We start from the raw sequence: 16,105 nt of genomic DNA, 5'->3' as shown, positions 1-16,105 counted from the left end.
TATAAAGATCAGAGGAGAAATCAATGCAATGGAGACTAAGAGAACGATACAAAAAAATCAATGAAGCCAAGAGTTGGTTCTTTGAAAGAATCAACAAAATTGACAAACCTTTAGCCAACCTTGTCAGAAAAAGGAAAGAAAAGGCCCAAATCCATGCAATTAGGAATGAAAAGGGTGAAACTACAACAGACCCAGCAGAAATCCAGAGGATCATCAATACCTACTTCCAGAACCTATATGCCAATAAGATGGACAACACAGAAGAAATGGACAGATTCCTAGATACATATGAATCACCAAAGCTGAACGAAGAAGACCTAAAAATTCTAAACAACCCAATATCAACCAATGAAATTGAAAATGTAATTAAAAACTTATCAACTAAGAAAAGCCCAGGCCCTGATGGCTTCACTGCTGAACTCTACAAGACATTTAGAGAGGAACTGCTGCCACTACTGTTTAAACTCTTCAATGAAATTGAAAGGGAAGCAATACTCCCAAATTCATTCCTGGAACCAAGCATCACCTTGATCCCCAAAGCAGAGAAAGTCCTAACTGAAAAAGAGAACTACAGGCCAATCTCACTAATGAACACAGATGCAAAAATCCTTAATAAGATAATGGCAAACAGAATGCAGAAGATCATCAAGAACATCATACACCCTGATCAAGTGGGATTCATCCCAGGGATGCAGGGATGGTTCAATATACACAAATCAATCAATGTAATACACTGTATCAATAGAGCCAAGGACAAAAACCATATGATTATCTCCATAGACGCAGGAAAAGCATTTGACAAAATCCAACATGCATTTATGATAAGAACTCTACAAAAACATTGGAATAGATGGTCTCTACCTCAAACTGATAGAAGCCATCTATGAAAAACCAACAGCCAATATCATACTAAATGGTCAAAAACTGAAATCCTTCACACTCAAATCAGGAACAAGACAAGGATGTCCACTATCACCACCCTTGTTCAATATAGTTCTGGAAACATTAGCCACAGCAATTAGACAAGAGAAAGAAATAAAAGGAATAAAGATAGGTAATGAAGAAGTCAAATTGTCATTATTTGCAGATGACATGATACTCTATATAGAAGACCCCAAGAACTCCACCAAAAGTCTTCTAGACTTAATAACCAAATTCAGTCAAGTAGCTGGTTACAAGGTCAACACACAAAAATCAATAGCTTTCCTCTACACCAATGACAGACTCACTGAGAGAGAAACAGGGCAAATAATTCCTTTCACAATAGCATCCAAAAAACTGAAATACCTAGGAATCATCCTAACAAAAGAAATCAAAGACTTCTTCTCTGAAAACTATGGCACTCTGAAAAGAGAGATTGAAGATGATATCAGAAAATGGAAAGACATCCCCTGCTCCTGGGTAGGAAGGATTATTATAGTGAAAATGGCCATACTTCCAAAACTGCTATATAGATTTAATGCAATTCCAGTTGAGATCCCAGCAGCATACTTCATGGACCTTGAGAAAACAATCCAAAAATTCATTTGGAACAAGAAGAGACCCAGAATAGCAAAAGCAATTCTAGGTAACAGAGACATGGCAGGGGGTATCACAATCCCCAACCTGCAACTCTACTACAAAGCTACTGTGATAAAAACGGCATGGTACTGGCAAAGAAACAGACTTGAGGACCAGTGGAACAGATTAGAAGATGTAGAAACAACGCCAGACACACTCAGCCATCTTATCTTCGATAAAGGAGCCAAACACCTTCACTGGAGGAAAGATAGCCTCTTTAATAAGTGGTGCTGGAAAAACTGGGCTTCACCTTCCCAAAGATTAAAACTAGACCTGTATCTCTCACCATGCACTAAACTAAAATCAAAATGGATTAAAGATCTAAATATTAAAATAGAAACTCTGAACCAGTTGGAACAGAGGTTAGGTAGAACTCTTGAAGACATCGGTGTAGGAAAAGATTTTATGAACAAAACCTCAGTTGCCCATGAACTAGCACAAACAATCAACAAATGAGATCTCTTCTTATTAAAAGGCTTCTGCACAGCAAGAGAAACCACCAGCAGTGTGAAGAGACAACCCACAATGTGGGAAAAAATCTTCACCTGCTCTTCCTCAGACAAAGGCCTACTATCTCGAATCTATAAAGAACTTAAAAAGATCAGACCTCCCAAATTTAAAGACTCAATCCAAAAATGGGCATCTGAAATGAACAGACATTTCTCAGACAAAGAAGTAGAAATAGCAAATAAATACATGAAAAAATGTTCAACATCACTGGTCACTCAAGAGTTGCAAATGAAAACATCACTGAGACTCCACTTCACTCCAGAAAGAATGGCTGCTATCACGAAATCAACCAATAACAAATGCTGGCAGGGCTGTGGGGAAAGAGGAACCCTGCTCCACTGCCGGTGGAATGTAGACTGGTGCAAGCACTGTGGAAATCAGTATGGAGATACCTCAAAGAACTAGGACTGGAAGTCCCATTTGACCCTGTTATTCCACTGCTGGGGATCTTCCCCAAAGAATTAAAAGAATCATACCACAGTGATATATGTGTGCCCATGTTCATAGCAGTACAGTTTGTAATAGCTAAAACTTGGAAACAGCCCAAATGCCCATCAACTGGAGACTGGATAAAGAAAATGTGGTTTTTTAATAAAATGGAGTACTACACAGCCATAAAAAACGAGAAATTAGAGACATATATAGCTAAGTGGATACACACTGAGGCGATACTCTTAAGTGAAATAAATAGGACACACATGTGTAAATACCGAATAGTTTCTCTAGTGTGAGAAACTGAAAGTGTAAATAAGGACTAAATGTATAATAGGTCATGTGAAATAGGAAGGGGCAAAGGGGAAGGAAGTGGGAGGGCTAGGGGAAAGGATAGAAGGGAATGGGATTAATATGAGAAAATGGAAAAATAGGAACAAAATCTTTGTAAATACGGAGGAATGGAGGGGTTGAAGGGAGGGCTGGGCAAGGGTGAAAAATAAGAATCAAGAGAGACTATGTAAAGGTGCAAATTTCCAATGATGAATGTCATTATACTGTATACCTAAAATGTACCAAAGATTAGAACGAATAATCGATAATGTAAAATAGAAAGAAAAGGTCCAAAGGGGTAGGGGTAGTGGGAGGGGCAGGGGAAAGGAAAGAAGGGAAAGGAAAAATGCTGAGAAATGAAAAAAATGGAAATAAAGTCTTTGTAAATAGGGAAGGGTGGAGGGCGTGAAGGAAGGGCTAGGAATGGGGAACAAATAAGAACCAAGATGCATTATGTAACGGTACAATTCCCAATGAGAAATGTAATTGTGTTGTATACCTACAATGTACCAATAAAAGAATTTAATACAAAAATAATAATAAATTTTTAAAAAAAGAATGCATATTACCTGGCACATTCTATCAATATTTTCTTCAGTTGGCATTACAAAGTACACTGCAGGAACATCTGGAATAGGGTCTCGATCAGAGTGCAAAAGCCTAGAAGAAGTAAAGGACATAAAACTCACTTCTTAGTCACTTTACTGATTAGCATATGCTTGTAGTATGTAATATTTACATTCTTTGTGTGGTGTTGGTACAGGTCCCTAATACATCCTAATTGCTTCCTTTGATCCCTTGCCTCCCCTCCTTCCATCTCTTAACCCTCTTCCCATTTAAGATCTATCTCCTGGGTTCCTATTATCTATTTTTATTTTGCTCTTTATTTATAATTTGGGTTTCTCATGTAAGAACAGTCATGCAATACTGAAGTTTGTGTTACTTATTTCACTTTCCTACAAATTTCTTAGTCACTCTTTTTTTTTTTGGTACCTGAGATCCAACTAAGGACTTTGCACTTTCGAGGCAGGTGCAGTGCCACTGAGCTAAATCCCTGGCCCTTAGTCACTTACTTTTAAAAGACAGTTTAAAACAGTATTTCTCAAGCTCCTGTCACTCTTAATCAGTTAATCCAGCTTTTTCCTTAAAAAACATAAAAGAAAAATGTCTACCTAGTCAATATAAATATTATTTATTAGTAAAATGCTAATTTCTCATTAGTTTTTATTTTTTCTATTCAATCTGACTTATTTTTAGTTATCGCTTATGGTCAGACATTCTCCTCTACCACCATTCTTGAATAAAACTAAAATGCATTCAAAATAAATTTTATATTCAGTTTTCACGGAAGTATGAGCGGTTGGGGATGATACTGGTGAAAGTGCAGGTCTCCCCAAAAGGGAAAACAGAAAGTTGGTGGCGGCTTTAGAAACAATGCAAAAATTAAACTAAACATGAAATCAAATATATTTTTAAATCAAAGGTAAATGAACATTTCCTAAAAAACTTAATCAATTTTTGTTTGTTCATTTGTTTTTTACAGGGTGCTAGAGATCAAAACCAGGGTCTTGAATACGCTAAGTTGTACCACTGAGCTACAGCCCCAGCTCCAACTGATATTTGTGTATTTATTGCTTCATTAAAGAATGGACAAGAGACCATCTCAGAATCCTATAGAATCTTAGAATCCCATCTTAGAATCCACAAACTGAAGAGTTTTGTCTTTTTATAACTCAAGGGAAGTTTTCATTCAGCTATCCCAATATCAAATTGCAAAATCTCTTTATTCTTCAAGAGTTACTATCATGTTCTATCAGGGAACATGACTGACACTCTATTTCTAGAATATCACCACCTCTAGTCATTTTTCTATAATCAAGAAGAGTGAAAGGGGCACATGCTGCCAGTTCCTAAACTGTCCAGACAGGGCTCCTACTTGCAATCCTCCTGCCTCAGCTGTGGAGTGCTGGGATTATAGGAGTGCAGCACCACACCTGGTTAGGTTGCTACAGGCTAGTCGTCCAACTACCTCTTAAAGGGCTACAACCACCACTTCATATTCTAGAAACTTATTATTACTGTTTCCTACAGTGAGCCTCAAAGAGCTCTCAGAGCATAAAGTGACTGATGCATTATTCACCAGCAAACAGAGAAAAATGGTCAGAGGCAAGGTTTGCAAGAGTTCACCATAGTAGTTATGCAACCTTTCCTGGCCCTGGTGGTAACAGCTCTCTGTCTCTTAGACTCTCAAACTGGTAGGCTCTCCTGTTATACCTTAAGGAAGTGCTGTGTTGGGTCTCAGTTCTACTAGCCCCTGTAACTGAACCACTGTGATTCAGTAGATAAATATCACAGAACTGGTGGTAAAGCAATCTGGCCACAGTTCTGTTTTTAATTAGTTGTTCAAATGTGAGATACTTACTTAACCTTTCTAAACTTTAATCTTTCCATTAGTAAAATAAAAAAGCAAAGCAGTATCAATGGTAAATCGTGCTAATTAATAATCCACTATTTACAAGGATAGCAGTAAGCTACATTTCAGTTTAGTTCATGAAAATTAACACATTACCAAATCAAACTTCTGTTTCAAGTCTAACATTAAAATGAAAGGAAAAAAATCTGTCAAATACCCTATTTCATCAGATCTATGGTGGTATCAATTCTAAAACCTATTTTGTACATCATTTAGAAAAAACGCTATCCACTATGACATGTCATCAATTGAAATATAGATTCTAATCACAGAAACACAAAAAAGTATGTAATGTATTTAGAATTGATGCAACTGGGGCTTGGGGTGTAGCTCTGAGGTAAAGTGCTTGCTTAGCACACATGAGACTCTGGGTTCTTCAACCCTCAGCACTCAGCACTGCAAAAAAAAAAAAAAAAAGATAAAAAGTAGAATTGATGAAACACAATACTCTATTAATTATAGACAAATTACAGTTGGATAAAATACTTATGCAATTAAGAATTTAAGCTGATCAAACCAGATTCTGATATGGTAGTCCCTGAAAATCTAAAACCATAGTCCTAGTAAAAGACTGCATTTCAAATTCAGTATGTTGTAACACCATAATACTGGACTCCTTCAGTACATAAAAGTTTTAGTACGTATTTATTTAAGAACATAGCCCCTCTTCAAACAATTCTACTAGACAAAATTATAAAATAATGCAACTTATTTCTACCAAACATATCAGAAGCAATATAATCACACAATATTTAAGAAGACAATATAGCCTTTTATGATAATTAACAGTCAACACTTTATGTAGTCAGTTAAATTTTTCAAATTGATAAATTAACTCACTTTTTTAAAAGAATATTTAAATTAAAGGAATAAAACACTTTTGGCCAGGGATGGTGGCACATGCTTGTATGTAATCCCCGCACTTGGGAGACTGAGAGGAGGGTCGCTGAGAGTTCAAGACCACCATGGGATACACAGTGACACCTTGTCTCAAAAAAACCCAAAAAAATTAAAAGGGGGGGGAGGGAAGCAAGTCACTCCTAGAGCTGAAATGGAGTTGAGACACCTATCACTTTTTCTTTACAGACAGGGCCAAGTAAGTCTATAGGAAAGATATGAGAGACATTTCATTTTAAAATTTGAAATTATATGGCCTCAGAGTGAGGATTTTTTAAAACCTCAGAAATGAGGGTTGAATAAAAGAAGACATCAGAGAAAAATGTTCTGCACTACTTAGATACTGCAACCTGACATCACTTTTCTCTGTAAATGTTCTTTAGTAATTTGACTTCAGGGTGGCTGAAGAAATCTTTCATAATATATTGGAAAATAAATACAATTTCTAGAAATACATTAAAACTCACAGATGCAGAGTGATTCCCATATCTCTCAGTTCCTTCACAGATAGCAGAGGAGAGATTATATCTTGACCAAATCTGTCATAAATGAGAACCTTAAAAAATGTATTTTAAAAACATCATTATCACTGAAAAACTAATAATGCTGAAGCAAATTTTATTTTAAATAAATCACTTATGCAGAATTCTTTTCCTTGCCTCAATTTAATATTTTCCACCATTATTCATCAAAATGTCTATGTATGAAGTAGCATTAGTAGTTAGACTAAAATAAATCAATAATTATATAAATTTCTTACAAAATGTTTTTTCTAAATTAAAAAATCCAAAGACTATAAAACCTTTATCTTAAGCTTTAATAAAGGATTTTGAACATATAGCAAATTCACACATTTTCTACTTGTTTTTCTTCCAGTTCACATATATCCTTTCTAAAAACAGGGGTATAAAAGTTAGCAACCTTCAAACAATACATAACAAGGGCCACTGCCATAAACAAAATTTAGTAATTTAAATATCACAGGTAAATTAGATATCTATTTGAAAAATTAAGTCCCTAGTCTATCAAATGCACTTTCTCACATTCTAAAAATATTAAAACTGACACCTTTGAGAAATGATAAGAACTCCAATTGGGCCTTCTAATTCAAAATTAGTTTTAGAGTTAGGGCAAATAAAAGAGATTTTCAACTGGTAAGCATTTTCACAACTACCTCAATAATTCCTTATGGAGAAAAAACTGCAAATGAGGATAAAATATGCTGTTATAAAACATGTTCTTCTTAAGTGCCAGGATTTCCCTTGGAGAAGCTAAAAATCTTTCTGCTGTAGCTATAAGAGGTTAGATGTTTCTCGCAAAAATCTTGCTTTAAATCTCACTATATGGGAGTCCCCTCTTACCTGCAGGTTCACTTTTTGTAGTTTTAGCTACCTGCAGTCAGTCACAATCAGAAAATATTAAATGGAAAATTCCACAAAAATTCATAGTTTTTAAATTGTGCACCCTTCTGAATAGCATGATGAAATCTCACATGTCCTACTCTTCTGTCCTGTCAAAAATCTTTTGAGGTCCTGTTTTATACCACCCAGGACATGAATCCTCCTTGGTTCAGTGTATCCATGGGGTATACACTGCCCACTTAGTTACTTAAAAGCTGTCTTGATTATCAGATCTACTGTCAAGAGTATCACAGTGTTTGTTTTCAAGCATCCCTTATTTTATTTAGTAATGGCTCCAAAGTGCAACAGCATTGACATTGCCAAGGTCATTACAGTACACTGATTTAATTGTTCTGTTTATTATTGTTGTTCACCTCTTTCCATGCTTAATTTATAAATTAAACTTTATCACAGATATGTATGTATAGGAAAAAACAATAGTATATACAGTCATCCTTGGTGTCCTTGGGAATTGGTTCCAGGATCCTTCACAGATACAAAAGTCCTTGGATGCTCAAGTCTCATATTAAATGGTATAGTATTTGCATATAATCCATGTAACTCTCCTGTGTAGTTTTAATGCTAAACAGTTGAAATAATGAAAAGTTTTGTGCATGTTCACTATACATTCAATTTTAAAAAGTCTTCTGATTGGTGATTGTTTGAATCCAGCATGTGGAATCCACACATAAAGAGGGATGATGGTACAGAGTTTGGTACTCTCTGCAGTTTCAGGCATTCTTAAAATGTATCTTAGGGGCCGGGGATTTAGCTTAGTGGTTCCAGCACCTGCCTCGCAAGCACAAGGTCCCAAGTTCGATCCCCGGTACCCCCCCCCCCCCGCCAAAAAAAAAAGACTAACAAAGGAGTTCACTTTAAAACAAAAACACACAAAAAAATGTATCTTAGAATGTATGCCCTGCAGACATTGGAAGGGGGCTGCTATTGCACCCCCTTATTATTCATCTTGTGATATAAAAGTGATGGGTAGGGAAAATATTTGACACAAATGGGTACCCAAGATATTCTCTAGCTATTTAATTCTAAAGCTCAACATAAGCCTTCAAAACAAATTGGTTTATACAAGGAGCACTAAGAAAATGTCCACAAAAAATAGAAAAAGAAAACATTAGGGGACACTGAGACTGTAACTATAAATTCAATAGAGACAATTCAGCCATCTCAAAATCTAACTCAAAACTTATACTCCTAAAAGTTTTCAAAACACTCAAAATTTCAATGAAGTTGACATGTTTTTAGTTTTTCTCAAGAGTTCAATATAAATTGCTTATAAACTAATAAGTTTAAATGTAATCAATTGTATTATTATCTCTCTGAAGAAAGGGAAGCTGAGTCAGCATAAATTTTCAAATGAAGAAGCCCAAAGAATAGGAATTATAAAAGCTCTACAGCATTTCTCAAAAGGGAAAGACTAGATTGCTTTTTGGTTCATGAACAGTTTTAATAATAGTTTTATATCTCATAAATTAATAAACTGTCATTGTAGTTTACAGGTCACTGTCCATTGAGTTGGTTAGAATGGATCAACTCAGTGAATCTATCTAACCCTGAGAAAGCTTATGAGATCCAAAGTCTGGACTTGCAAAGCTAAGGAACAAAACATTAATCAGGTAAAGACCTATCTGTGAGATCCCACCCAAGAGATCACTGGATGCACTAGATGAATATTTACTATTTTATTGTCTTGTTTATTTCATAAAATGTTTATCAAAATAATTCATATTAAGATGCTATTTTAAGTAAAAATAAAATATCCATGAATTATAACTAAAATGTACTACAGAACTAGTTCAGTATTAACAAAAATTCCCTCCAATTACCATCAATATCATCAATAAAGGCTGAGACACAGGAAGTAATTCCCATTAAGAAAAGCTCTTACCTTCCATACTGGTTCTCCTGTGCTGTTTTTAACATGAGGCACATTGAAATTCAACATACGCTTCAAAGCAACTGAAAATAAAAAGCTTTGTCAAACATTAAAAAAAGCTTTGTCAAACATGTTTTCTTAGGATTTCATTTTCCCTCCATATTATTTACTACCTAAAGATAAAATGTACATATCAACTCTAGCAAAACTGATTAATAAAAAAACTGGTCGTATAGAACATGGGGTCAGACCTTGTGAAAACATTCCATCAATAGCTAACTGGTAAGTGTTTGGGAAACTGTCAAAAACATAGGGGCATCTGTCCCAGATAAAACTGTAGAAAACATTCAGGTAAAAGTGTTTTTTCATTTGTCCTAATAATTTTGCACTACATTTTATATAGTTGCAAAAAGAAAAATTTCTTCAATCATGGTCTTGCAATGGCCTTGGTAGTAATTGGTCTACTTATTGCCTGACTGAAAGCACAGATTAAAACGAGTCTTTCTATAAACAAAAATCATCTATGGCATATTTAATTGGAACATGCGCACAATCTTCATACAGTAGGTCTACTTTTTAGTTATCTAAGAGAATATTTTACAACTAATTTATCTTATCAGATTTAAAACTTATATGGCTGAAAATACTGTTCCCGAGGAAAAATATTTTCCTATAGATATAAGTTGACTGATAATTCCAACTAATAGGCAATTTCAAAAGTCACAGTAATTATAACCTATAATAACAGCATTTTTGCACTTTTTATTGCTCATCTGTTCACATGTCACAGTAGACTCAACATTTTCTAAGGAAAATGATAATCTCTTAATGTCACTCTATGTGAAACTGAAATGACCAAATATTCAAGACAGTGTACTAGTTAGGTCAGTGGTGGTGGCTCCATGGCACATGTGCTGCAGCCAGCTGTTTTCATTGAAAGCTCATTGAACCTTTTAAGGTTCGCCATCACTGAGGTGATATAATTTTTAAGACTAGCAACCTTGTAATCTATTTGGTTAATTTTTAAAAGCAATTAGATCAGGTCTTATTAAAGACTCACAGATGAAAAATATGCATAAATAGAGAACACTTCAGTGCCTATAACTAAAACAATACAGGAGCCACAAAGGGCAACATTCTGTGCATTAGCAGACCTCTTCCTCCCACCTCTAGGCAATAAAGACACCATCAATCTGGCATCTAAGCCCCAAAGAGAGAAAACCTGGTTTTTAGGAAAAGTTATTTACCCTCTTGAAACATGACAGCTGGGAAGAACTACAGCCTGGGTTGCCACCTGAGTTTCAGGTTTTGTATGTTTTCTACAGTTAGTCCTTAATTAAGTGAAAGAGGCAGTGCCAGCAGATAGACAAAAATCTCACATTCGCCTGTTTGGGAAATTTCTCCAACTCCTGAGCTTGCTTAACTTTTTCAGATATATTCTGATCCTGTGGATTTGTTACTGAAGTATATGGCCTATGTTCAAACGGTGTATAAGAATGTGATTTTATGTTGACAGGGTTTAACTCCCCAAGGCTTACTGCTTTTAACTGAAATGATAAAATTTTTTATTGGGTCTGAATGTACTATCCATATTCTTATCTTAGTTAATGTAGTTTCACTCTTATCTACAATGTTTTCTCACTCACTGAATAAATACTGCCATCTATATTTACTATTCATTCATTCAGCAAATGTTCAGTGAGTGGTCACCATGTGCCTGATCCTACTCTAGCTTTTGGGGATCCAGCAATGAACAAATTAGATCAAATATAAAATTACCTGTCCTTAAGTAGCTTTCATTTTAGCTAGGCAACAAATACAATTTAAAAAATGAGTAAAACAAGGTAAGTGAGATCATGGTAAGTGCTACAGAGAAAACATGATTGAGAAGGCAGAAAAAACTTCAAGGATCAAGGAAGGCCTCCTCAGAAATAAACATTTAAGGCTTAAAAAATGTCAGGAAGTGAGTCCATCTGTGGAAGAAGAGTCCAATAAAAGGAAACAAACATAAGAGGCTCTGAGGTGGAAACATTCCTGGTGTATCCAAGGAAAGGGGAGAAAAATGGGGAGTGGGATCAGAAAGGTAAATGGATGGAGTTAAGATCACACAGGACCTAGTAGGCCAAGGTAAGATCACTTTGCCTTTACCATGACTGAATCGAGAAACTACTGAAAAGTTTTGAGCCAGTGTACGGCATATCAGTTTTGGTATGGATAAAAGAATGAGGGGGGTTGTAAAAGCAAAGAGACAAATAGGTTATTGCAGAAACCCAAGGTGGACTGGACCTGGGTGATAGCAATTTCAATAGTTATGTACTGGATACATGTTTAGAATAGAACTGACATTTGCAGACAGATTTGACATGAATCATAAAAAAGAAATCAAGAACATTACAAGATTTCTGACCTGAGCAACTAAAAGGATGAAGTTGCCAATATATGACGTGAGGAGGGCTGAGTTCAGAAGAGTGGTCCAAACTAACAATATAAACCTGGGAATCATCAGCATCTCTAACACATAAGGAGGGTAGATGAGATAATGACAGGAGAAAAGCAGTTAGTTTGGGGTTCTGCAATGTTGAGAGGCAGGGAACAAGAGCAAGAGTGCAATAGCCACACAGAGGAGGCAAATTACTCCTCCTACTGAATTGAACGCAAGGATAGAGAGGGGAGGAATCCACACAACTTTCATAAGAAGATGGCATCTGGGGTGAATTTTATAAAAGATTAATAAAGATTTTTGAGACAAACCAAAAACACGCATGCCAGTTAATCACTTTGTGTCTTAATTTCCTCATCTGTAAAGCAGAGATAATAAGGCTTACAGAACCACTTAAAACAATGCCTGGCAACAAATGCTCAATGAATATCAACTATTATCTCATCTACCCCAACTGAGTGAAAATTCTTTTATATCAAAGTGTCTTCTATCTAGAATATTTGAGGGTTGAGAGTTATTTCCCAAACATCAGGGAAATGTTTACTTTTGCAACTATAACACATATAAAAGGATTTACTCTCCTCTGAAAATAAGACAAAATATAGTGATGGTACTAATTTGATAAATAATTGATCCTGCATCAGCTATCTAATAATGATGTAAAATTTTGCTGTAATGAAATTTATTTCCACAGAAATAAAAAATAGGTTTTAACACTCTACAAAGTTTCTGCATATAAAAATGTATTAACATACAAATTTAACTTTTTTCAACTTTTTGGTACATTTCATTGACATGCTATTTAATATATAGTAAGATCTAATTCATTTTGTTTAACCTATCAGAACCACACTACTAAGACAAGCAGGTCTATACTACTAAAGACAAGCAGGACTACCTCCGCTTACAAATACCATGCATGCCAAGTATCCCCCAAACCTTACAGGGACTTTCCCATATTTAAGTTATGCTTGACTTCATCTAAAAGGCTATATTAAATTATCTACTGAGAAAAGCAAAACATATAGGCTTTGTGTGTCATTACTTGACTGAAATCCATCATCTTTTTTTTTTTTCAAATGAGAAGGAAAACAATCAGGTACAGCCAAAATCAGGTAAAGCTGAAGGCCATATTAATTGTAACTAATTATTTTCCATGCAAAAAGAGGATAATTTCAGGAGACAGAATTTCCAAATATAAAAAATGTTGATGGTTTATTTCCACTGGCTCCACAGGAAAGATTCATAAGACAATTAGCTAATAGGTATAAACAAGACATCCGAAGTTTACAGAGAATATGGTAAAATTGAAAAAAATCTAAGATGTAGAAAATATCAAAACTGAAAGAATGAAATATTTATCTTTACATTTCGCTGCAGAAATGGAACCTATATAAACATGTTCTATTGAAGACAAAACTATGAACTGTCCTAAAACACTAATCTTTCAAACAACTGAAATGGGTAAGTCATTAATTCGTTCTGCCACTCTCCATTTCCCTCCAGCAAACTGAGGGAAAAAAATCTTCATCCTTAGGCATTTTTCTTCGGGTTTCCCCAAAAGACTGGTGCAAATGAGATGGCACAAAATAAGGCACTATGAAAAATGCCATCTAAATTTCGTTACTATGGTGTAAATTCCAGAAAACAGAGTTCTTTAAATATTAACGCTGGGAAAGGTGAAAATTAAAAACTCGGATATGTGAAATACAAACAGAAACAAATCTAGAGACCTCTTAAGTGGCAACACAAGGAAGAACATACCAGCTGCCAGATCTTGTGAAGATGGCCTTCTAAGGCTCAGTAATCTAGGTTGGACCACTGCAAAAGCCCATCCCTGAAGCCCATTTTCTTCCACTACAAGAGCGGGGCCGAGTCCTGAAGCTTAGGGCATCTCTTTCACAAAAACTAAAAGGGGAGGGGTTCCTGATGCTCTAGGTCACTAAACTCCTAGAGGTCGGTCTCTGAACTGCACGCACCACGACCAAGTGACAGCGACGAGTAGAGGAAAAGCCTGTCGCTGAGCAGAACGAAAGTGCACAGAGAAGTAAGCCAGTACCTGTCTGCCTCTCCCGAATACTAGCTGCCGCCGCCATCTTGCCTCCCACCATCCACTGCTAGGGTGGCGAGCACAGCCCGAAGATGACGTGGCCGTTCCTTCCGCCCCGGAAGCTAAGCCTGAGGGGGCGGAGCCAAAAGCTTTCTCCCGGGCAACCGACCCACGCCCTAGAGCCCTGTAAGGCTTCTATACTGCAGAATTTGAAGACCCAGTGGAAACAAATTTCTGAATTGCTAGTAGTGTTTCCAATCTAATCAAGCCACAGTATGCTACTTTAGTCTGATCTCAGGGTAGGGGCGTAGTGTGGTGCTGAGAACTTAATTACTAATCCATTAGCTTGGTTTTTACAGATTTAAGTGGTGACAATAACTCTAAGGTTGTTAAGGGTCCCCCAACTAAAGTAAAGGCAACGAAGTTTTGCTTTCTCCTATTTCCCAGCACAGCAGTGGTCGCCTATTTCTTCTCTGCTGGAAACACGGAAAGCTTTGGAGTATTGCAGTAACCGGGAAAATCTCTCATCTCATCTCACGTAAAATGGTCTAAATCTATGATGGTTTTGCCTACACAGGAGCCAGGGAGGTGAAAAATGGCAATTTTCCTTGTTCCTTTCAGTAGTGACAGACTCATGGGGGGTTGGTTAATAGTGCTGGCGTTTGAATATACACGTGAAGCCATGTGATCTCAAGATATATTTAATATTGATTTCTGCATTTGATGTATTTTATTGAATGTCAAATGGATACAGTGACAGTTGGGTGTGTGCATATGCTGTCACGGCTACCTTGATGTCTTGAATCAACTCAAGATATTTACTTTTCATTGTTATTTTTACACTGAGGAAGAGCCAGAAGTTGCACAGGGCCAGATCCAGTGAGTAAGGTAGATGAGGATACACAATAATGTTTTTATTAGGCCACTTATCCATTGGATGGCCTTATTTTTTTTTTTAATCACACCTCGTAAGGATGCTCACAAAAGGACTTCCAGAACTGCTTCAGAGAGTGCAAAGAACAGTGGGGTAAGTGTGTTTTAAGTGTGTGGGGGGGATTTGAGAGGGATTAATGGCAATGTCTTTTACTATAATAAAAAGTATTTAACATTCACCATATTTTTATATATGTATGATATAAAATAGACTGTCCTGACCAAGAGTGTAGGCAATAAATTTATAGGAAAATGTACTAATAGAATATGAGCAGTAGACAGTCACCGAAGGTGAGACAGATTAAGTTATTTGTCTTGTATTAGAATCAGAAAGAAAAAAAAACTCTAAGGCTTCTGAGTGTTAACCTAGGTTATTATATAATTTATCCAGGTTTTGAGCTTAAATAATTTATTTTGGCAAAATATTTTACATTAAGCAAGTTGTCTCAGAATATGCTGAAACAGCTTATTTCCAGAGCTTCCTGGTTATCTACTAACAACTGCTATAGGATCTCTCAAATACGGAGAGAAAAGGATCTTACTCAATTTTGTCTGAATTTTAACCTTGTTAAATCCCAGCAAGTTAGTTTAATTTATACAAGCATTTCACATTTAGTGGGATAAACAATTTATTTAGAAAACTTTGTTATAAATGCCATGCTTTTTTATTACATCTGGCCATCTTTAAAAGGGGGGGGGGGATAAGCCAAAATATAAACCACCACCTAGCATAACACCAGGCATAACAGAAGGTATTGAAATGTACTTGGAATTTGGAAAAGATAAGGTTCAAAATCAGAACTAAAAAACCGTATCTTCTCAAGGCAATCCAAATTTTTCTAAATTACAGGCAATACACATTCAAGTAATTCATCATTAAACATGTTTTTATATTTTGTATTACTTGAAGCACAAAAACTTTGTACTGCATTACCTGAATCATGAAACAGTTTAATAGCTTATTGTAAAATAACAGTGAAGTACGTGATGGTCACTACATAAAGAATTACATATTATCAACAGAATCTTGTTCTGATTATTTTCTTATAATGACTTAATACCAAAGTCAAAGTCATTGAGAAAGCTTACCCATATATCCCCCCTTTACTTAGCCTTTAGTGCAGAAATTCCAATAGCTTGCACATAATTGGGGGGGGGGGGACTGTATTAATACATAAAATAGAAA

The 16,105-nt window shown here is 35.9% G+C and overlaps 2 protein-coding genes across 9 annotated transcripts in view; one reads left to right on the top strand and one right to left on the bottom strand.

Moving 5' to 3' along the window:
• Scfd1 (sec1 family domain containing 1) overlaps nt 1–14,060 on the bottom strand; it is a 93,469-nt gene extending 79,409 nt beyond the window's left edge. For 3 of the 8 annotated variants that reach the window (XR_015445756.1, XM_087197070.1, XM_087197073.1), the window contains exons 1-4: nt 13,996–14,060; nt 9,509–9,579; nt 6,673–6,761; nt 3,405–3,495 (exon numbers count right to left, since the gene is read on the bottom strand). Coding sequence is in view for 7 of the 8 variants with exons in the window: in XM_087197070.1 (XP_087053196.1) it covers nt 3,405–3,495; nt 6,673–6,761; nt 9,509–9,579; nt 13,996–14,047 (303 nt within the window). In the remaining variant the exon portion in view is untranslated. Of the gene's footprint in view, nt 1–3,404; nt 3,496–5,621; nt 5,705–6,672; nt 6,762–9,508; nt 9,580–13,700; nt 13,847–13,995 lie in introns of those variants that run through there. The other 5 variants (XM_087197072.1, XM_087197076.1, XM_087197074.1 and 2 more) reach the window with 4 other exon arrangements.
• A 741-nt stretch (nt 14,061–14,801) lies between these two features.
• LOC147822342 (uncharacterized) overlaps nt 14,802–16,105 on the top strand; it is a 60,111-nt gene continuing 58,807 nt past the window's right edge. Inside the window, exon 1 of the mRNA XM_087197077.1 lies at nt 14,802–15,013. Coding sequence (XP_087053203.1) covers nt 14,961–15,013 — 53 coding nt within the window. The 5' untranslated portion in view covers nt 14,802–14,960. The remainder of the gene's footprint in view (nt 15,014–16,105) is intronic.

This window comes from Heterocephalus glaber, unplaced genomic scaffold, assembly GCF_053883595.1.
Source record: "Heterocephalus glaber isolate CG9 unplaced genomic scaffold, H.glaber_assembly_v1.0 deba00001662, whole genome shotgun sequence".
NCBI lineage: Eukaryota > Metazoa > Chordata > Mammalia > Rodentia > Bathyergidae > Heterocephalus > Heterocephalus glaber.
The sequence above is the reverse complement of the archived record's forward strand: the minus strand, read 5'-3'. Positions and strand labels throughout refer to the sequence as shown.